General features: G+C 39.0%; 4 protein-coding genes across 5 annotated transcripts; 3 read left to right on the top strand and 1 right to left on the bottom strand.

Annotated features, from left to right (window-relative positions):
• The first annotated feature begins 3,367 nt into the window (after positions 1-3,367).
• Positions 3,368-9,566, top strand: LOC134088843 (uncharacterized). The gene is made up of 5 exons (XM_062542994.1): positions 3,368-3,408; positions 3,830-3,868; positions 6,531-7,235; positions 7,399-7,425; positions 7,545-9,566. Coding segments are annotated over exons 2-5 (1,713 nt in total). The 5' UTR covers positions 3,368-3,408; positions 3,830-3,867; the 3' UTR covers positions 8,525-9,566.
• A 1,077-nt stretch (positions 9,567-10,643) lies between these two features.
• Positions 10,644-12,231, bottom strand: LOC134089449 (GTPase IMAP family member 9-like). The gene is made up of 4 exons (XM_062543891.1): positions 12,201-12,231; positions 11,933-12,037; positions 11,699-11,725; positions 10,644-11,602 (listed from the first exon to the last, which is right to left on the bottom strand). The coding sequence occupies exons 1-4, from the start codon at positions 12,229-12,231 to the stop codon at positions 10,644-10,646; spliced, it is 1,122 nt and encodes a 373-aa protein (XP_062399875.1).
• A 3,037-nt stretch (positions 12,232-15,268) lies between these two features.
• On the top strand, positions 15,269-17,605 carry LOC134088848 (GTPase IMAP family member 7-like). Its single transcript, XM_062543004.1, has 4 exons — positions 15,269-15,395; positions 15,777-16,041; positions 16,384-16,407; positions 16,508-17,605. Exons 2-4 carry the CDS (start codon positions 15,834-15,836, stop codon positions 17,323-17,325), a joined length of 1,050 nt encoding a protein of 349 aa, XP_062398988.1. The 5' UTR covers positions 15,269-15,395; positions 15,777-15,833; the 3' UTR covers positions 17,326-17,605.
• A 2,052-nt stretch (positions 17,606-19,657) lies between these two features.
• Positions 19,658-23,522, top strand: LOC134088846 (GTPase IMAP family member 9-like). Of its 2 annotated transcripts, XM_062542998.1 has the most exons (5): positions 19,658-19,752; positions 20,453-20,500; positions 21,614-21,724; positions 21,898-21,924; positions 22,024-23,522. In XM_062542998.1, coding segments are annotated over exons 2-5 (1,119 nt in total). In that variant the 5' UTR covers positions 19,658-19,752; positions 20,453-20,499; the 3' UTR covers positions 23,004-23,522. The 2 variants fall into 2 exon arrangements, with proteins under 2 accessions (XP_062398982.1, XP_062398981.1); XM_062542997.1 differs by lacking the exons at positions 19,658-19,752; positions 20,453-20,500 and adding an exon at positions 20,514-21,281.

Here is a 23,522-nt window from a genome sequence, read left to right as displayed (position 1 = left end):
GAATCTAGTGCATAACTCTAATGTAATTTAACATGAAATATCTCCATATGGATCAGGTCTGAGGGGAAGGGGATCTGGAAACTGTTGTTCCTCTCTTCTGGTTTTCACTCTTTATTGACTTCAACACATCAGCAAAGCATTTCGCTGGCATTCTATGCCATTATGGACCTGTAGCTGTCAGGCACACCACACCTTCCTTTGTTAACATCAATCAAAACTTCACTGATGTTGAAAATTCTTTCACTTTCTAAATGTTCAATCCATATATGGCCCGATCAGATTTCACCAGAAATGAGTGAAATGAGTGGTTTATGAAGAGGTGAGACTCGAAAACGACATCACCAACTCTCAGGAAGGCTGATTTTTGGTAGGATTGTCTTTATTAACTGAGCACCAATGTTAATAAGACCCTTATTACACAACATATACTTGTAATATTAAAATGCATAACTCAAATAATTTTCAGCCAATGCTAAAGTATTTCCATAAATGTCATTACCCTGCTGCAAAACCTTTTCTACAGTCAGTGTCATTAAATGTAATATTGCTTTATAATGATACTAGTACTATCAATACAATAGTCATGCATTATCATCATTACTATTATTAATAATAATAACAACAGTAATAAGTCTATCTGATCTATCCATCATCAAATCTGTTATGAAGAACAAATAAGTGGGAACTACATGCAGAACTTGTAGTGCAATTTTATCATGTATGTGGCTTTTGCCTTTTTACAGTAGAAACGTTTATCAAATAGCCATCAACATCACAAACCGTGAGTTACAATTATTCTTTAATACATTGATGAAACACATTAAGATTGTATTAAAATGTGTCATAGTATTTCTCAGACTTTGAGTAATGGTATGGTAGAAGTAGTAGTAGTAGTAGTAGTAGTAGTAGTAGTATAAGGTGCCAGAACATTGTGAATATAATATTTGATTGTCTGAGCAGAATTTTGATTTGTTCGATATTACTGTTTGCACTAGAGATGTGAGACTTGGCAGACATGTTGACAGCTGTCAAGTGTTTTATATGTCAGTGGATTGATTTATCTTCATGCAGCACTGCGCTGCTAAAGACATGTTTGCATTTTACAATGACAGAAATAGAGGTATTGGGTGTGTTTGAATTCCCTTCTTTGTAGCATCACTTTCTGCATACCACAGTGGGGAGAAGTTCACCTTGTGCAAATAGCAATTATATTTAATTATTGGCTGCATACGTAGACACATCAAGTTTCTCACATACTGGAACTTCATGATATAGCCTTGTTATTCTCTTGTTAAGTTATGCACTGGACTTGAATTAGGAATGATTAAACAACATGATTTTGGCCTATTGATGATAATGGGGTTAGTTAAAACTGTCAGTTGCTTTAGATTAAAGCATCAGCCAAATGATTTAACTGTCAATTCTTGATCAAATTGATTCCATTCTCCCTTGAAAAAACACCAGAATTCAGTATGATGCATATTATGGCTTCTGTATTTTATTTTGTGATGAATAATAGCAAAATAACGCATAATGACACAATACAGAATATAAAATGCCTACATACAGTAAGAAACAAAATCATAAAGGTATTATGTTGGAAGATAAACAGTCACATTTACATCAAAGTGAAGGGGGGAATAAAGTTGTGATTAGTGTTCATAATGAAATAAAAATCAAGGAATATTTAAATGAAAATAAGAATGGAAATGAAACCAACCCACTTTTGATATCACTAAGGCAAGGCAGGTTCCAATGAACAATCAACAATCCTGAGGGGGAATAAATAAGAGAGAGGCAGAGGATGGAGAACTGTTCCTTTTCTAAAGTTATGTTACTCAAATAGGAAATCATAGAGGAAATATATTTTCTTGGGGGAAGAATGATCATATAAATTGTTACATTTCTTCTTGCTGTGCCTTTATTTTATGAAATCTTGACAGAATGTAGTAACCATTTCAGGAAAGCAATAATATAGCAAATAACTATCTGGAAGTGGTCTGACATCATGGATCACATGGATCTGCAGAGATAAATCGATGCCAAACATCTTTTTGTTTTTCTTTCAATTCTGTACAATGCTGATGGTGGTGGGGGGGGGGGGTATGGGTGTAAAAATGCCAAGCATTGCACAAGAGCCTTATCTGAGGCAACTCAAAGCACCTTTTTATCTAATGTCATGTCAGTGGGCCTTCGTACCGAAATTCTAATCTATATCAATCAAACACAATGGCATTTGTCCTCACGCTCAGCAGAGCCTATCTGTAAGTCAGGACTGCAATCGCTTACCAACCAGGAGCCTGCAAGACTTTGACAGAAATGGACTACGACATTTGTCCTCATGCTTGCTTTCCACTTTTAGAATCGTTCAAGTTATGTCTTTGATGTATCTGGGTTTGTTGTGATCAAGGTAGGCAATTTGCTCAACACAGTAAACCAAGCCAAAGCAGTTGGCTAACCTTTGGCCTTTGTGAGGAGAGCAATCATCAGAACTGACACAGAAAAGCCATTGGCATCAGATAGTCCAAGGCACCAAAATGCATACTTTGCATAGTTGTGCTTTTAAACACGTTTGATGCTGTTCAATGAAACTGAACTTGCAGAAACTTTTCCTAACTGACCTTCCTTCAGCCAGGTGAGCATGATACCAAGAACTCAGTGAATAATAACCAGACTTTGGGAGGTTAAAATATGAACTAAATTGCCTTGACTGTTGTGCGTTGATATACAGTGTCTAGTTTTAAACATAACATAATATAGATTCAGCTGAATTTTGTATCATGGCAATTTTGTAGTCTGCCTTGGAAGAGAGGTAACTTTCCTGTATAGGACATAAAGTAATTTTATTGATCCAAAGCAAAGGATGTATTGCAGAGGGCACAACTGCACAGAGGCAGCACAGTCACAGATATCTCCCCTTCAGAAAGCATTTAAATCCAAGCATTCACTGAGTTAACTGTTATCACTCTCACCTGGCTGAAACTAGGGAAGGTCAGTTAGGAAAAAAATCAGCAAGTTCAGATTCAGGCAGAGTTTGCACCATACATTGTTTTCATGTTTAATAATCATAATCAATTGAAATATTGAATGTACAGTATACGGTCTAATTCCATGAGTAAATCGTTGCCTTCTCGCTTGCCTGTTGTAAATGTTATAAACTATATACAACCAGGTTGGGTTTGTCGTACGACTCTGTCTGATTGTTATCAAAAAAAAAAAAAAAAAAAAAACCTTGTATTACTGTGCATGCGTTTTCAAAAATTCTTTCACTTTCTAAATATTCAATCCACACATGGCCCAATCAGATTTCACCAGAGCATATAAAGACCACAGAGGAGTGACGTGAGTGGTTTATGAAGAGGTGAGACTTGAGGACGACATCACCAACTCACAGGAGGCTGATTTTTGGTAGGATTGAACTGAGCACCAATGTTAATATTACACAACATATACTGGTAATATTGAAATGCAAACCATTTTCAGCCAATGCTAGTTCCAGAAAAAAATGTCATTACACTGCTGCAAAACCTATTCTACTGCATATGTCATAAAAAGTCATATTGGTTCATATTGATTATTATAATTACCACTAAAGCTACCAATAAACTCATGTATTATCATTATTATTATTAGTAGTAGTAGTAGTAGTAGTAAGTCTTTCTTTTCTATCCATCATCTAATCTGTTATGTTCATGAACAAATAATGTTCTTAATGCACTTAAAGCAGACACTGCAATGTAATTTTGAGGGTGAATTTGAAATGTACAATTTGATCATGTCAAAAGCCATAAATCATGTCATGTAATTTATGGCTTTTGCCTTTTTACAGTAGAAACGTTTCTCAAAAAAGCCTTCAACATCACAAACAGTAAGTTAAAATTATTTTTCATTTACATGAAATGACATAACCTCAGTATTTCACAGATATTGTATACAGTCAGTAGTAGCACTGGTAGTAGTAGTATTAGTAATAGAGGAAAAATAAGTCATAAGGTGGCAGAACTTTTTGAATATTTGATTGTCAGAGCAGAATGCTGATTTGTTCAGATGCTGTTTCCACTATGGGGGACTTGACAGACGTGTTCAATGGGCATCAATGGGCTCATTCAACTTCATGCAGTACAGGTGTACGTGTATTGCTTGAAGCTATTTCACCTTACACCTGAACTTAAATGGAGCTAAGCCAAATAAGAACAGCTCCTGGCGTTGTTATCACGCACCTTTATCAGCTGTATAATTAAAATAAATGTCATCCTGGTGATCATTCTATTGCCATCTTTTAAGGAACCGGTTAACTGTCTTAGAAAGATTAAGCTGGGTGGTGTCAGTAAACTCTACTGTATATCAACAAAGAAATCTGGACTATCCACATTCATTTCTACCTTTTCAGAACAGAACATGTTGATACACTCTCCATTCCATATTCCACCTTGCACCTGCTCTATCACTATTCCAAATAGCAAACATACACTCATATGGAACTGGGCCACACCTACCATATAATCCAGCACCAATATGCCTATAGACCTAATTCGGCATCCAGATGCGCATAGGTCCAAAATTGGATCCAATTTCTGCTGTGAACAGGGGCTAGCACTGGTGGTCCAGCTCGTGTTACAGATGTGCTATGGATCCGCTTATCATGTGCAATACACGTCTGCTATGTGTGGTATTATTTGTTTATCAGAGCTCAGGCAACATTAACTGCTTCATTGACATTTTAAATGTGATTGTTATGGTATGGTTACTAAGACATCTTTCATGCTTTATCAAGGGAAACTATGCAAGTTTGGCGATTTGATCGCCGGTTTCACTTTCGCTTTTCGTTTTCGCTCGTTTTACGCTTGCAGATTTCTCTGCAGAGCTTCCCCTACAACTTTAGCGTGTATATTTTCACTCCTCAATTGGTCAGGTCAGTCTGCCTTTTCATGAGCATGATTGCGAGGCTGGAGACTTTCTCTTTGTCAGCACAAACTTGCATGCGTGGTTTTTCCGCTCAGAGGCGCTAGGGGGAAGCGAGACAGCCGTCATCCCGAAATAAGTTAAACTAGATGCACCGCATAGCGGTACACAATACGACCGCCGCTCAGTTCTGCACATTCTCTCCACAATAATAAATTCACGCATGTCAACTTTTCCTGTAACTCCTATTTGTGCAATTTATATGCAGGTATCTCCTACTCTTGCAGCTAATGTATACTGTATAAAGGAGTGCGTGCATGTGTTTCTTTGTTTTTGTGTATAAGACTGTGTGTGTCTGTGTGTGTATGTTTATGTGTGTGTGTGTGTGTGTGTGTGTGTGTGTGTGTGTGTGTGTGTGTGTGTGTGTGTGTGTGTGTGTGCGTGTGTGTGTGTGTGTGTGTGTGTGTGTGTGTGTGTGTGTGTGTGTGTCTGTGCGTGAGTGTATGTGCATACTGTATGTGTGTGTGCGTGTGTGTATCTGTGGGTGTGAATCTGTGGATGTGTGTGTATGTACATGTGTGTGTGTGTGTGTGTGTGTGTGTGTGAGTATGACAGTATCATTCATCAACCAGCAACCCTTCGCTCAATAGCACCATCTGCAGGCCGATGGATGTACACTCACGAAATGTACACATAAATACATTTATTTTCTAGCCCCCCTTGGATGAAATTCCACAAAACTTGGCATACTCCCCAGAGGATGTCAGGTTAATCATACACATGAAATTTGGTGCAGTTCATAACATTTAATCTGAAGATAAGGGCGATTAAAGCAATATAATATTGCATTTTCATTTTTACCAAAGGGGTGCAAATCACAAATGACTGGTTATAAGCTAAGTTGAGTTGAGCGCAGTGCCCCACTAAGGAATCGTTAACCAAAAATTCACGAAGTAGATGACCGGAGGGGGGAAAAAAATCACAATATGACCGCTACGCTAGCTATGCTAGCAATGGTCATAACAACCATTCCAATGACTCCGAAGCTGATTAGTGAAGGCAAATTAAGCTAAAAAAAACATGCATAGTTCACCTTTAAGGTACAGTCAGCAACATTAAGGTACAGTCAGTGTTTCTAAGCTATTTCTAACCCGTTTTGTCACACTCAGTGAGTATCTCCTGACGATCCTCTAGCCATGAGCACACTGTAAAAAAAAGACTAAACCCTGGCTCCGTGAACTAGAAATAAAGTGGAGCATGCCTGTTCCCCATAAAAAAAAACCTGTTCTGGCCAATCACCAAAAGGCGGATTGGAGTTTTGGAAGGGAATTAGTGAATTTGCTCATGGTGTTCTGCTGGTGTTTGGTTTACATCAACAAATGACGTCATCCTGGATACCTGATGGAACCTTTAAAGATGTCAGAAAACATCTCAGGCAAATGAAAGATATAAAGCTCCATTTGGAAAGAAACTGTTGGGAGAAATATAGCACCACAGAGGCCAGCCATATATTAACCTAACTAAGAATTTATTACACTGTTCTCATCATCTGTATTGGAATATTTCTGTTTGACCTATTGATTGGGGTTAGTGACGTTTGAAATCTCTTACTGATTTTACTTCAACAGTGTCTAAAGCTGGTGAGGGACTGAACCTTGTGCTTATGGGGAAGAATGGTGTGGGGAAGAGCTCGTGTGGAAACACCATCCTGGGAAAGCAAGTCTTCCAGACCCGTCCACCCTCCTCCCCTGAACCCGTAACTCTGAAACCACAAATTGCCCGAGGAGTGGCTGGTGGCACAAATGTGGTCATCATGGACACCCCAGACCTGTTTGGTTCCCAGGTTTGCCAAGAGGAGTTACAGAAACAGATGGTTTCCATCATCACCCAGACAACTCCAGGGCCTTGTGTGTTCCTACTGGTGTTGTCCCCAGCTGATGTTTGTCGCAACTTTGAAGAGACACTTGCGGCTATTAGGGCAACTTTTGGAGAAAAAGCAGCAGAATCCTCCCTTGCTATTATCACACATGGTGACCGCAAGGAGACAGCTGCAGAGAACTTCCCAGAGGCAATTAGGCCAAAAGTGCACATTTTCGACAACACAAAACAACAAGACAGCCAGCAAGTTCAACGCCTTATGTCTGAAATGGACAGACTAGTAGAGAAAACGAATGGTTTCTATCTTAGGCAGATTCTCAAAACTCCACCACCTGTTAAGACTAAACCTCGAACAAAGTTTGTGTATTTGTCTGAACATACAGCCGGGCAAAAGCAAATACAGGATCTTGAAAGTGTGGAGACACCTCCTCGGTTTTCATCAAAACTCAACACATGTAAGCATTAATCGCTATAATATTCAGCATTGCAGTTACATGGATTATGCAATATTGCGATGTTGAATCGCGTAAATATTAATGTAAATATAAATACTCTGGTGGAAATGTAGTTGAAAAGTAGCCAACCAACATATTCATTACTCTCCCTTTCTCTCTGTAGGGCTTGAAAGAGAGAAAAAACATACAGGTATTATCAAAAGCTCAATACCTGTTAACTTTCTTGTCTAAGGATAGAAAAGTTAAAATATTCAAACAATCTTCTAAGTGTTCAATGTGTTAAGTATCTAATATCATCCTTTTTTTTAGTGGACTGTGTGAGGCTGGTCCTGATTGGGAAGACTGGAGTTGGAAAGAGTGCTACAGGAAACAGCATCCTCGGGAAGAAGGAATTCAAGTCCTCTGCCTTGATGGGGTCTGTCACCACAAAATGTAAGAGAAGGTCAGCAGTAGTTGGTTCAAGAATGGTGCAGGTCATTGACACCCCAGGTCTGTTTGACACATCTGTCCCAAATGAGAACATTAGAGAGGAGATTGGGAAGTGCATCACCATGTCCTCACCAGGACCCCATGTGTTCCTGCTTCTCATCTCCGTGGGACGCTTCACCCAAGAGGAGAGAGAGACAGTGAAGATGATCCAGGAGATCTTTGGAGAGTACTCAAAGGCGTACACAATGGTGGGCTTCACTAGAGGAGAGGCACTGAAGGAAGAGGGCATTGCCATGAAGACTTACATTGAAAAAAGCCCAGCTGCTTTAAAGGAGCTCATGAAGGACTGTAGTGGTCGTTATCATGTCTTCTGTAACAAGGACAAAGACACTCGGGAACAACAGGTCTTATCTCTCCTGGAAAAGACTGACAGAATGATTCAACAAAATGGAGGAAGCTTCTACACCACTTCCATGTTTGAGGAGACAGAGGCGAAGATCAGAGGAAGAGAGATGAGACTGCTACAGCAGAGAATGGAAGAACTGGAGCATGCAAATGAAGACAAAGACGTCTCTTTCTTGGTCAGTGAATTGTCCAAGATCAAGCTGGCACTGGAGAAGAAGCTCAGGAACCTGCGTGATGACGCTGTCAAGGAGAGGGACGAAGACATGAAGAAACTCGAAGAATTGCGAGCCGACCTGGAGAAGAACCACGAGAAGAAGATCAAGGAAATAGATGGCAAAATTTTCACTGACCTCGCCAGAAGTCGTGATAGCATTCGCAGGCAAGCAGAGAAAGCTGAAGCGAAAGCCATGGCTAAGGCCTTACAGCACAACCAGCAAAAATGCACTATATCTTAAGAATAGTCTGGAAGGGCCCCAGCCGTGGCGCGACTGGCTGGGGCACCTCTCTCCCAGTCACTTCCTGTCTCTCTCTGTACTATCCTATCTGATTAAAGGCATAAAAGCCTAAAAAATATAATTGAAAAAAAGGAGCACTCATTATTTGTGAGGAAATGTGATATAGGATAATATAATATAAATTAGTGGGGAATTCTCTATTTCTGTTTGTTCACAACCACTTTGCCTCTCTCTCTCTCTCTTTCTCTCTCTCTCTCTCTCTCTCTCTCTCTCTCTCTCTCTCTCTCTATCCCCATCTCACTGACACACCCTGTGTCTCCCCTGTTCATTATGTTGTTATTGATGGGTATGTGGGAAAATAACCTGTAAGGGTGTTGAGATACTGGGCTAATAATAATGTACAGTAGCATGTTAGATGCAAAACTTTGTGTGCTGCAAGTACAACATTCACCCCATAATGCTTTGGCTGTGCGCGGGACGGTGGTGTTCATTTGTGTTGCTCTTTATTTAAGGATGTTATTTTATTTTATTTGAATGTGTTCAATCAAACAACACAGTGAAGAGAGTGGGAAAGAGAGACAGGTTGCAGGAATTGACCCAGATTTGACTCAAAGCCTGTTCCCCATGGGCGCTTAAGCCCACTGGACACTGTAGACACCTGGGCCACAGCGCCTCCCTGTATTGCTCTTTTAAGGTGTTCTGTCTGGGCCTGAACTGAACCCACAAGCTTATAGGACTTCAGAATGGGAGTGTTAGCAAGACAACTAAAACCCATGTGTGCTACTAAGCTGGCATTTAGGGTATCTGTTGTTACCTCATGTCATGTGAGTGTGTCACATACTGTATCTTAGCTCTGCGTTGTGTTAGACGCCTCCAAAACCATAACATGTGTACATCCTTGCTTTATTGCATTTTAAAGCCAATAAGCATTATCCATATACTGTACGTATCATAAATGGGTAATCCCTCTTTGGTACAAAATCCCAAATATTAAAAAATGGATTTGTATGGTCTACCTTTATTGAATTGCTACTTTTGAATAAAATTTTACAACTCATGCTGTATGTCTATTTGTATAGAAAAATAACACATTCTGTGGAATAAATCATTTATGATCTGATGAGGAGGATTTATGAAGATTTGAATTAACTGTTCAATATACCCATATAAGAACAGGAATAGTTATTTATTTCTTTATAAAGTCTTCATGAACAAACACGTATTAGCTTCTTAATATTTTATTCAGGCAAATTTAATTATCAACATGAAATTCTTATTTAGATGCCAATCAACAAAAGTGATCTCTGAAATGTTATAGGCCTATGTTACAAAATGTAGATATCGCTCACAATTCCACCTCCCATTACACTGACTGTGATGTCTTGGTCCAGGTCCCCTCAGAATCTTATGGCAGTGACATTGATGTTTATGTTTCAGATCTTTAAGTAAGTGAGCCTATACAGTCACTATTGGAATAACACAAAAAAATCCTTCATTATTCAGATTTCTTCCATATCAATCTATCATTTTTGAGGATTTGTGTTTTACTGAGATTATTCAGAGTTTACTTCTACAAGTCCATGTGGCATATCCAGCCTCAAAGGGTTACACATGTTACATACACAATACATACAACATAAACATATAATATTTTCCACTGAAAAAAAATAAAATAAAATGAAAGGTGCCGTATGTAAGCCTTATACAACTAACTTTCTGTCATATTTGCTGACACTGACCCTATGTTCAATTAGAAATACATGAAGTGGGTCATTTTTAATATGTTCCGGCTCCTCTGGCCCCACCTAGAGCCTGTAGAACAATTTGCAAGACATTCAACACTCCCATTTCAGGTGCACCAATCTGGGCCAAGGGGGTATCTAACAGAGCGTCGATCACTGCTCATGCACTCGTGTTTCATAGCCTCCTCCCCTCTCCCTTGTAGGGGAAGGGGTTTAGGAGACCGTTTTGGGTTGGTATCCCTAAATGTAGGTCCATTAGGATTCAAGGACTAGAAACAATCCATGGTGTAAAGCCAGACCAATTTAGAATTTAGATCAGTTTGAGCAAGACTAAATTAATGGCCCACACAAAATGGCCGGCATGCTGCTGACAGACCTTATGAAATGGAGCATCTAAAACGTTTATCTTTCAAAGTTTTGGCAGTGGCTTTGGCTTCATCCCTCTCAGCCTGTGTCCGGATGACATCACGATTCTTGGCCAGCTCAGATAAAATGTTTTCTTCCATGTCTTCCATCTTCCTCTGGAGCCTTAATTCCCCCGGTGTGGACCTCTCTTCCTCCCTTGATTTAACAGGTTCACCTCTCACATTGTTTGGAGTCTTTTCATCCTCAACTGGCTGGACTACAGTCGTTGCACTGTAGCGTGGAAAAGAGATCACTTTACTTGATTGCCTCAATTCTTCCAGTCTTTTATGTAAAAGCTTCATCTCTCTTGCTGTAATGTTTGCTTCTGTCTCTTCAAACATGGCTGTGGTGTAGAATCCTCCTCCATTTTGATGGATCATCATGTCAATTTTCTCCAGCAGAGAGCTGACGACCTGATGTTCCTTGTTTTGTATCTTATTGTAGAAGACATGGTATCTTCCCCCACATTCTTGTATGAGTCCCTTCAGCTCATCATGGCCTGACTGAATAAACTCCTCTATGCTTCCGTCTTCCTCAAGAGCGTCCCCCCTGGTGAAGCCCACCATTGTGTACGCTTTGGAGCACTCTCCAAAGATCTCCTGGATCATCTTCACTGTCTCTCTCTCCTCTTGGGTGAAGCGTCCCACGGAGATCAGAAGCAGGAACACATGGGGTCCTGGTGAGGACATGGTGATGCATTTCCCGATCTCCTCTCTAATGTTCTCATGTGAGACAGATGTGTCAAACAGACCTGGGGTGTCAATGACCTGCACTTTTCTGCCACCAATCATTGCTGTCTTCTTTTGACATTCTGTTGTGACAGAAACTGCAGTAGCAAAGGAATTAAATAGTTTCCTTCCCAGAATGGTGTTTCCTGTAGCACTCTTTCCAACTCCAGTCTTTCCAATCAGGACCAACCTTACACAGTCTACTGTGATAAGAAAGCAAAAACAAACATATGTTTACAATTCATTTATTACAGTACACCTGGACATTTTCTTCAACATACACCCTGATGGAACTTTACCTGACTGCTCTTTTTCACCTTTAAGCCCTATAAACAGGCAGACAGACGGACAAAAACACAAAGATAAATATATGTATAAAGCAAATCATTTTTAGCAAAAAATAAGCACCTACATTGTGATAGAATATATAAAATAGATAATTGGCAGAGACAGTTTGAATTAATATTCTTTTTTAGGTCAGATAGATGTATAACACTAAACACAGATGAAATTCCAGCAGAACTAGTACGTACATCTCCCCAGTTTAGATGACAAATGATCTAACTGGTCCTTCCAAGGTGCATTATGAATCCTTGGTCGAGGTTTTGGTTTGACGGCAGGTTTGCACACAGTTGGGCCTGAGGAAAGTATGAAGCATAAAAACTGTGATATAAGCAAATACGAATCATCATTGGTTACAGCACATATTTGTTTAATTGACATGAAACCTGAACGTGAACAGGTTTGGGTCATAGGATCAGGTAAAACTAACTTAGAAATCACTAGCCAAATGTATGTTACATTTGAATAAGTGGAAAAGCATGGGGAACATAGTGAACTAGTGGTAGTGTCACTGCCCTGTGAGTGATTGACCTGGGTTCAACTCCCAACCTGTGTTGCTTTACTACTTAAGTACTCCTTTAAGTAACTAATTTTTGTGTTGAAGTGGTAGTAGTACTGTAGTATGGTTGTTGGGTTGGGTTTTAGACAAACTAAAAACTAATATGGTGCTATCAGATTGGGCGTCACTGCTGCATCACAGTGAGGTTGAAGATGTTATTTTACTACATCGCCTTGTGGTTTTATCACATTTGGTTTCTATGAGCATTTTACACAATGTTCCAACCGTTTCTGATTTGGGGTTGTGCGTAAGTGAACTTTATTCTGCAACAGTGTAAATTCCAGATACAGAAATGTGAAGTAAAATGGGATAATAGATTGAGATAGATTGTGAGGTGCATTATTGTGTATAGCTCACTTTTGGGTGCAACTGTCAGTGTAAAGACACAATCCCTTTCTCCTGTAGATATTAGTCTCCTGAAGCCCTGTCAGACCAAAGTGAAAGTGGGAGAGACTTTGTTATGTCTCAACATGTATACCACCATTATCAGCATCCTCATCATAATACTGTCATGTCTGAAGAACTGATGCCAATACAATTATTGTTTAGTACTTGATTAAACTATTTAATACAAATAAGCTATTGCACAATTGCCATAAAGCCATTTGTGATTTTCTGGGATGTTGGCAAGTTGCAAGGCTGGTTCTCCATGGCCAGCTAGGCTAAGGCTGCTGAAGCGAGCAGTTCTCCCAGTAACAAGTTTGTGTACCATCAAAATGACTTTGAATCATCAGTTAAATAGGAATTACAGTATAAAATATGAATATATTATTTTTGACAGTATCAAAAATCAAGCCACTATTTTTTGTAAATATCATCATACCATCCAAGCTCAATGATAACAAAAGGATTTGGGGCTTTTTTTCCAACCATGAATTGAAAGATCCTCTGATTTGAGTGGAGAATGCACCAATATAACAAGAAAAAGCATGATAAATAGATATTATGTCCATAACTTTGTCTATTATGCCCAAAGACCTTAACAATAATTATTTTCTCATCAAACAGTACAAATACATATTTCTTACCGGTCTCTGTGACCTGTCTTTTAAATGTGGGATGTCATGCCTTTTGTGGTCTTCCAGCATACACAGTGAACAAATATAACTTTGATCTGTGCGACAGAAGATCACTGCTGGCTTCTCATGCAGCTTACAAAGCAAAGGTGGTATTGACATTGACTGAAATTCAAAAATACAGTATATGATACAAATACAAATATGTAGATTAATACGTGGCAATGTACTTTGCTAATCATATTTTAGACTTTCAAGATATAAAGAGATGTCTCAATGTTGTGTTGGCGCTTTCAGATTGGACAATTTTCCAATAATTAATTGTACAGTAGATGATAGAGATGCATCTGAGAAACAACTGTGTAACAGGGTAAAAAAAAAGTGAGACACTGAGTTAAGAACCGGTGTTGGCAAGAGTTGCCATTGAATCAGCATAATGAGTGACTATATGCAGTTTAACTATAGACTATTGACAGTAACAATCAGTATGCAAATTGGGGATTAAAGTCAAACAATTGATTGTTACAGAAAAATCTCTTCTACAACCAAAGCTGCCAATGGTACAAGACCTCTGTGCTATCCTGTAGCATTGCTTATAGAATAAACTTCATGGAAAAGGGTCTTGTCATTGTGCAACCGAATGAAGAGCTCATATAGTGAAGAGCTGGCATAGCTGCCTTATATAACCATCAAGCAAACATGATGAATATCTCTTTTCCATGATTCACTGGGAGTGAAAGGAAGAAAATATGCCAGTCATGTTTATTTGTTTATTTATTTATTTCCCCTTGTGCTTGACTGTCACTGTGATTATAGATACTGTATGCTTCTACCTCTCAAGCACATGTGCAGATAGACTCTGACATGAACAAGTCCCTCCAGCCTAACTTGTTGGCTGGAGAGTTTTGATAATCAACTGTTTCATTGGCACTTAATATTTTGTGGTCTTCATTAAATATGAAGATGTTTTATTTAGTTACTGTACAATAGAATGCCTTTGGACACATAGACATCTAACATATTACATGTTGTAAAAACGGTGTGCTATGCTATTGAAAAGACAGTTTGAGCCTATTTTGTAAAGGAGGAATGATTGTGAACAGTGACAGTGGATGTTATGCCATGATCACGGTGTCAATCGAAAGTTGAATAATAAGATACTAAATTATAGGCTACACTACTAATTACAACACAAAAATGGGCCATATTGTGTCATTGTTGTGTCTATATTTGCATATTTGTTATGTAGTTGACACATAATGCATTTGTAAATGTGTTACACTGTGATGCATAATTTGGCTCATTTGAAACCGTACAGTATTTTGCAATATAGTATATACTGTAGGCCCTACTATACAGCATGCTGACAAACACAACATACAGTATGTTCTGTGTTCCATGCAAGTGCCTTAAGCCAATATTCTCCTATTGTATGGTTGCGTGTCAAAAAGTTACAATGCAAACAGCACCGTTGTGGTATGACTTAAAGTAACACTAAAGAGTTTTTTGTACCTTTAAATTATGCTTCCAAAATCATTTCAGGGGTTCATCAACTCGTAACAGGGTGAATGGCACTTATGCATTCACTTCACGCCCCTCTATCGCCTGTAAACACACTATGTAAGTTTACCAGATAGATACCAGGGTAGCGGATCTGTATTGGATGGAATGAGACATAAAAAACCCCTACAAAATTGTACTTATTCCGATGTCGCAATACATCATACTTTCATAAAATCATGCAACATACCCTACCTTCGTTACTCCTCTGTCGTTGTTTGCTAGATAAAGAAATAGTGTGCGTGCGAAGGGGGAAAAGTGCTTTAGTGTTAATCTCTTACTAAAGAATTCCTCACACTACATGGGCCAAGAAATATGTGCATTGTTTTCTATACTTGTGGAAACCTTGAATACTTTGAAGGAATGCTTCAGTATTCTTTCATTATCACCCAGCGAACAAGTCCGTCTAGCAAGGGGCAGACTTAATCACATTCATCACATTTCTCCTTGAGGTGTGAAGGGCACAAAAATCCGATGCACTGTTTGAGTCTGGACATTACAAAGTGGTGAGACTTGAAGGTACGTTCTGATTCTATACTTATAAAACTGTAGTCTGTGTGTTGTATGTATTATTCTCTAATTGAATTTCTACTACCAGTAGTAGCAAAGGTCATAGAGCGCTTTGTGCGTAACGCTCTATGATCTTTACTTGTAGTGCTGCTACAACAACTGCTATTCCTCCTCCTCATCACCCTCCTCCTCCTCCTCCTCCTCCTCCTTCTTCTTCTTCTTCTTCTTCTTCTTCATCTTCTTCTTCTTCTTCTTCTTCTTCTTCTTCTTCTTCTTCTTCTTCTTCTTCTTCTTCTTCTTCCTCTCCTCCTCCTCCTCCTCCTCCTCCTACTACTATTACTAACAGAAACAATAATACATTACTATTAACTATTGTTTTTTTTATGACAGGGAAATAAGAAAATTGTCATCAACTCCAAATTATACTGAAAAAGTAAAATACAGAGAATGCAGGAGGGAAATGAAAATGCAGAGCAAGTGCAGAGCAAGCCAGCTGTTAGAGCCAGAAGAGTGTTTCTGACAGAGCACAAGCCCGAGGAAGATCGTGGTGAACAACGAAGAGAAATATCAAAAGGAAAGGAAACACTCTTAAAGGGAACAAACAAACCTGCCGTGGAAGAGAAGTCTGGAATGTTTTCAGATAAACTTAATAATTGTAAGTAAGAAGCATACTGCACTGACTTTGTGTTTTTCACTGATAACAATGTCTTAACATGTTGTATGTTCATGTTAAGTAAAAAAGAAAAAAATCTGTAACAACAGAATGCAAAACCATTATGGGAAATTCATTTTTTTCAAATTTGGTTCTCTTGTGTGGTGCACTATGATTGTAGCAAAACTTTTTATAGCTCATCTGCTGTGTGTGTGTGTGTGTGTGTGTGTGTGTGTGTGTGTGTGTGTGTGTGTGTGTGTGTGTGTGTGTGTGTGTGTGTGTGTGTGTGTGTGTGTGTCTGTGTGTGTGTGTGTGTCTGTATATATTGATGCTACTGGTGTCCAGGGCTTGAAAGAGAGAAAAACAAAGGTATAGTAACATTAATATGCCTTTGATGTCTGTCACCAAATACATGAATAAATACAAATGTTGAAATGTTTTGTGCCTAACCATTTTTCTTCTTCTGTAGTTGACTTGGTCAGGCTGGTCCTGATTGGGAAGACTGGAGTTGGGAAAAGTGCCACTGGAAACACCATTCTGGGAAAAGAGGAATTTAAGTCCTCTACTGCAATGGGGTCTGTCACAGCAGAGTGTCAAAAAAAGAATGCCGTCATTGGCTCCCGTACTGTACAGGTTGTGGACACTCCAGGTCTGTTTGACACGACTATCTCCAATGAGAAGATCAGAGCAGAGATTGGGAGGTGCATCACCATGTCCTCACCAGGACCCCATGTGTTCCTGCTTCTGATCTCCGTGGGACGCTTCACCAAAGAGGAGAGAGACACGGTGAAGATGATTCAAGACACATTCGGTCAGTACTCCAGAGCGTACACAATGGTGGGCTTCACCAGAGGAGAGATTCTTGAGGATGAAGACTGTACCATTGAGAAGTACATCCAGACAGGCCCACCTGCTTTAAAAGAACTGATTGAGGACTGTGGTGGCCGGTACCACGTCTTCAGAAACAGAGAAAAAGACAAGGGTCACCAGATTAGTTCTCTCCTGGAGAAAATTGACAAGATGATTCACCAAAATGGAGAAAGATTCTACACCACAGCCATGTATGAGGGAACTGAGAAACAAATCAGACGAAGAGAGATTAAACTCCTACAAGAGAAACTGGAGAAATTGCATATTGAAAAGAAAAGTCACAACGATGTAGAGGAGAAGGTCTTTAGTGAGCTTTCCAAAATTCAAAGTCAGCTGCGTGAAATAGCAGAGAAGGCTCAAGCTGAAGAGACAGCAAAAAAACTTCAACCACCTGAAAAAAAATGTGTTATTTCATGATAAAAAATATTTTCTCTCTGATTTATCAAAACAAAAATGTCAGGCTTTTCTAGTCTAATGTGTATTATTAATCTCTCTCTAGTATGCATTTGAAAAGAAGAAAAAAAACTCCGTCCTAGTTATATATAAGGAGCATTTTACCAATGCAAATGTTATCTAATTAAATAGGGTTATTACATAAGACCTTCATATATTAAAATATATGTATTACCATGTAATAAATACAGATTTAGTTTCCTCTTCAACAACTGCTTTCAACAGCTGAATAAAGTTATATCATTTTAACCTCACAATAACTGTTGTCACATACATTACATTGCCCTCATATTTTGGCTATGATGCCATCACCTAGAAATGACTTTTGTTTACAGTGAAGAATGATTTCTTGATTACAGATTCTTGGTTTTGGTTTTCAAAACATTAGGCATTGAGTACTATAGAACAGTGTTAGACAGATGACCAAGGACCCAATGAATGAATGAATGAGATCCAGAGTTCCTTTGAGAACATGAGAGAAGTTAGTCTGGCTATCACCATACTAAGCTCAATCCTTTAAGATTGAACATTAGTATGGGTAGGCTGCGCTTTGTTTGATCGATGGGCATTGTTCAAATGACTCTGTACACTTGGATAGTCCCTCAACCAATCAAAAATCAAAAAGTGATTTAAAGGGCCGCTGTCCTTATTTCAATTTTGAATGTTAAATCACTTTGAACTTGTCAACTTGTGGGGGCAGTTGTTTTGTTAAAGTACAGCACCTCCTTATGACTATCACAAGAATCTTATCCTGTATACAATCAATTTCTTATGATAACAATTGCAATTTGGCTGGGATTTGCCTGTAACCTAGTCCATAACTTAAAAATTCTCATTGGGAAAGTTGAATTTGGAAATAGTGCTGGAGGAAACTTGAAGTCTTTTTTTTTTTTTCTTCAGAACAGTCTATCTAAAAAAACATTGAGATTGAGGATTGTATCTAGCCCTCACCAGGACCCCATGTGTTACTGCTTCTGATCTCCTTGTGATGCTTCACCCACAAGGAGAGACACATGGTGAAGATGATTCAAGACGCATTCGGAGAGCACTCCAAAGCATACAGTACACAATGGTGGTGGGCTTCTGTAGCGGATACGCTTTCTTGCATGGTGTTACAGATGACACCATTGCTTTTCTCTTTGGCTATCACAACCATGATGGTATGACTTACTATATGATGTGGCCTAATTTTCCAACATACAGGGCAGTCAACTTGATTTTCATGGAATCCTGCACATCAAAAAGGTGTGCCCAAGGTGTTGAAAAAGGTGTCCTCAATTCAACTGTAAGATATTTTTTAACTACTTCTGACAAACACTCACTCAAATGTGTAGCTATAGCCAATCAGACGAGTGTCTGAGGAGTACAGGGCAACTACAGTTTAAGACCTGTTGAACAGAGCGACAGGATATCTAACCAGCCAAATCTGTGATCTGCAGTGCAGGGGCTGGTCTCCATATCATGATTTGCATCACAGCACACAAGACATCTTACTCATGGACACAGTTTAGTTGCTGTATGCCATGCATACAATGTCAGATGCTGATAGAGAGACCAGAAAAACCTGAAAGAAAGCCATCTAGAAGCCAGAGGTGTTGTGTTCAATGAAGATAGATATAGGCTCATGCCCACCAGAATTACATTTATATTTTGATTAGTGTGTTATTGTTATCTCTATAATTCTCTTGTTGTGGTGTATGGAGTCAAAACGTAATAATTGTAAGCATGTCATATATCATAATATCTAATAAAATCATACACCCCCTTCCATACATATTGGTGTCCTCCGATAGTTGCAGGACAATATCTGTTAGTAAGTAACAACATGCAGAGCGATCTCTATTTATAGTATTTATGCCCACCAGACCCATGTCATCTTGCATAATGCCCCTGCTAGAAGCAGAGGACTGTGTATTATTGGATATAGAGTATTCACATTCATGTCTTATCTGCAGATTTGAATATTGAATGTAATTGGAAATGTTCAACTGTGGAAACATTTTGTGACGATATCTAGTACCCACACCCACATCCTTACACCACATATTTGATGTATTGGAAATATTCTTAAATATCTCTACACCAGTTCCATCATCAACTCATCAGCCTGTTGTAATTACCTAAACCAATACAAGGTTTCTTTAGTTTGTTGTATCACTTTTTTCTGTAGATTATTATCAATACAGGGTATGCGAAATATGTGCATGTTGTGTGATCAAAGGTCGCTGCAAAACTTTGTCAACAACATTCTTTCATTCTAGACTTCACTCAACAGCAGACACAATCAAACAGATCAAATTTCACCAGTCTTTGGTAGGCTGTTCAAGACAGAGGAGCAAATACAGTTTAAAGAAGTAACACAAGTGGTTGGTGAGGAGGTGAGACCTGAAGGTAAGACTTCATCATCTTATGGTGGGCTCTGATTCTTCTTAGTTGATATTAATTTACATCATACTGTAATGTTATTAAACACACTAGGGAGCGGTGTTAATGGTTAAGAACCTATAGCCTAAATAGCCTGTTATGGTAGCCTGAAAAGTTGTGGGTTCAATTCCACCTTTGTGCCCTTGAGCTAGGTTTCTATGGGCCCAATGGCCTCCTTGTAGTAAACACATGTAAGTCACTTTGGCTTTTAAAAAAAGTGTCTGTTAAATGAATAAATGTAAATGTAGACTAATGTTAGTAAGAGCATGTAATGACTGTGCATACGGGCTATAGTTTATGCCTAATCCACAACTCCCATTCTGCTGCCACAGCAAAACAATGTACATAATATATATCATAGCCTGAACGATTGAGACTTCCTGTACCTACATGCTATCAGCAGCAATCAAACAACAGGGTGTAGCCTACACGCAACAGAATTCTCGTTTCCTTTTTGATACTCCAACTGGCATGACTGGGTCTATCAAAACTGCAATAAGAGCTCGTCTGGGTTCCTGAAATTGGGAAACAAGTCATACAGAAACCAAGTTCATGTCAATGCACTCATTTGAATGCCATTGAAATGTTGGATTTATTGGTAGGCTAGAAGAATAATATCAATCCACTGACTGGAAATATCAACTGGCTTTTGCTGTTTGTGTTATAGAGGACAAAGGTTTCTGAAGGGGGAAAACCATCAACATCACAAAAAAAAGTAAGCTATACCAAGAAATACTTCAGTTTTATGAAGTATGTGTCTCTGTGTGTGAACATCATGTCTAAATTTGCGTGTCCAACGTCAGACACCCCAGGGCTCATTCCACAATTTGTCTATTTTTGATTATTTTGTTTACTTTTGAATGAGATGTGAAGCTGCAAAATGTATGTCTTTAAGCTACTGCTTCATTTTCCATGTCAACAAATGTAATCATCGTTGATTGTCTTAACACATTTAACTTATATAGAGCACAGTGTCCTTTGCCCTTTCAACCAATACATAACTTACATTACAAGCATAGTGACATTCACATGAAGCAGACATTGTGCACAGTGCGTTCTCACGCACAGTTCTCCTTCACACGTAAATCTTATCATGATCATCAGCATTGAATATGACAACCAAAGACACAGTGATAAGAATCAGCACTCGCCATAATGTGTTGTACAGTGTTGTATTCTTGTGAAAATAAAAAGATTTTTTGTTCAGTAACTGAATAAATGCTGCGTACATTTCTAAAATAATAGGCACATTTTTTATGACCTGTACAGTATGTTAGGGGGGAAATTAACATATTTCAATATATGACCCTGCAAGGCAAAACCAGTCGCTTTGGTAACATTTACAAAATTGAGTTATTGTGCTCACTTCCTCACTGCCATATAACATAAGCTTTCTAACTATATGTATATATCGAGGATATCGCTAAGACAACTGCATCCAAGGTTGGCACGATTCACCTGTCACAATATGCCAAAAGGGGAATCACCTTTTTACTGTAAGAAAATTGTCAAATGCAATAGTATGAGGGCACATTTATTATTAGACTTATAGCGTTACTTTATTCATAAGAGTTCTTCTTTTTATATATACAGTAAAATGTTAACCTGTACTGACATCATTTCATCAACTCACTCATTTCATCTGCTAGTGTCTTTTTCTGCCCCCTAATACCCATTACCCGTTCATAAGGTGTCACTCATTGAAAACCCGAATAATGGTTTACGAATAATGTACCTGTATGCCTAATGTTCATGCATTTCAAGTGCCCCACATTAAGACCATTCTTTTGAGTGAATTTGCTTTTTTCTGCTCCTAATTGAACACTAGTGTCTAAAGCTGGAGCTGCACCAGTGGCAGGGCACAGGCAGGACCCTGAGGAGAGACAGTGGCCAGAGAGGGAAGAGACACATTTTCGGTTTTCATCTAAACTCAACGCTTGTAAGGACTTGTAACATTTTGGCAAGGTTTTTGATGAATCTCATATCTGTTGGGGTTTGCAGCTTACACAGGGAAAAATGTTTGCAAATACTGATTCTGATCTCTCTCTCTCTCTCTCTCTCTCTCTCTCTCTCTCTCTCTCTCTCTCTCTCTCTTTGTCACTCTCTCCCAAGGGCTTGAACGTGAGAAAATACATCCAGGTACTGTATCACAGCTTTAAGTACTGTATAAGTCTGCAAATTATTTAAATACAATCCTTCCAAACAAAGAAATGAACGCAATGAATTCGTCTCCTTTAGTGGACTGTATGAGGCTGGTCCTGATTGGGAAGACTGGAGTTGGAAAGAGTGCAACAGGAAACACCATCCTCGGGAAGAAGGAATTCAAGTCCTCGGCCTTAATGAGGTCTGTCACAACAGAGTGTGAGAGAAGAACGGCAATGATTGGTTCAAAAATGGTGCAGGTCATTGACACCCCAGGTCTGTTTGACACATCTGTCTCACATGAGAATATTAGAGAGGAGATCGGGAAATGCATCACCATGTCCTCACCAGGACCCCATGTGTTCCTGCTCCTGATCTCCGTGGGACGTTTCACCCAAGAGGAGAGAGAGACAGTGAAGATGATCCAGGAGATCTTTGGAGAGTACTCAAAAGCGTACACAATGGTGGGCTTCACTAGAGGCGAGCTTCTGAGGGAAGAAAATATGGATATTAAGGAGTACATAAAACAAAGTCCAGCTCCTCTGCGGGCTCTAATTGAGGACTGTGGTGGTCGACACCATGTTTTCTGCAACAAGGACAAAGACACGGAGAAACATCAGGTCTCGTCTCTTCTGGGTAAGATTGACAGAATGATTCGGCAAAATGGAGGAAGATTCTACACCACCGCCATGTTTGAGGAGACTGAGGCAAATATCAGAGCGAGAGAGATGAGATTGTTACTGCAGAGAATGGAAGAACTGGAAGACGCACACAGGGACAAAGACGTCACTTTTTTAGTCAATGAAATATCCAAGATCAAGCAGGCACTGGAGAGGAAGCTCAGGAGCTTGCGTGATGGCTCTCTACGAGAAAAAGACGAAGACATGAAGAAACTCGAAAAGTTACGAGCCAACCTCGAGATGAACCACGAGAAGAAGATCAATGAAATGGATAGCAAAATCTTTGCTCAACTCGCCAGTGCTCGTAACGGTATTCGCAGAAAGGCAGAGAGAGCTGAGGCAAAAGCTGTGGCCAAAGGTTTGAAGCAAAACCAGAATAATTGCACCATATCATAATACTGAAAATGTTGTATCAAATATAAATTATGAAATCATCTGTAAATCATGTAATGAATCTGATTATGTTGCTGACACTCGCTCACTTTGCATGCGGTTAGTATTGGTTGAAAAACATTGACATTCTCTTGTTGTACTCTTGAACCGCCAAAAACTGACATTGTTGGGTTTTACCCTTGTGCCCTTTATTATTTTTCATTTATGTAGGAGTAAGCAAACTAGTACAGTCTAGTAAAATCATTCTTGATACCTTTTTGGCTGTTAATGTCTTGATTTTATTTTATTTTTTAAAAATATGATTAGTGAGCTATTTGAACTGCTATTTGGGCTTGAATTAAACTGCATGTCTTTTTCATGGTTTTACACATTAAGGCTAAAAAGAGGGACAATTATAACTTCATGTATTGCATCATTACTTTAAGGATCAAATATGGAGTGGTTTTGTGTCTACATGGAAAGCACACCGAGATTTCACCAAATCCTATTAAAAACACACAACAAACAACTCTCCACATTAAA

Source organism: Sardina pilchardus, chromosome 8 (genome assembly GCF_963854185.1).
Source record: "Sardina pilchardus chromosome 8, fSarPil1.1, whole genome shotgun sequence".
Classification (NCBI taxonomy): Eukaryota; Metazoa; Chordata; class Actinopteri; order Clupeiformes; family Clupeidae; genus Sardina; species Sardina pilchardus.
This window is presented reverse-complemented; position numbering and strand designations above follow the sequence as displayed.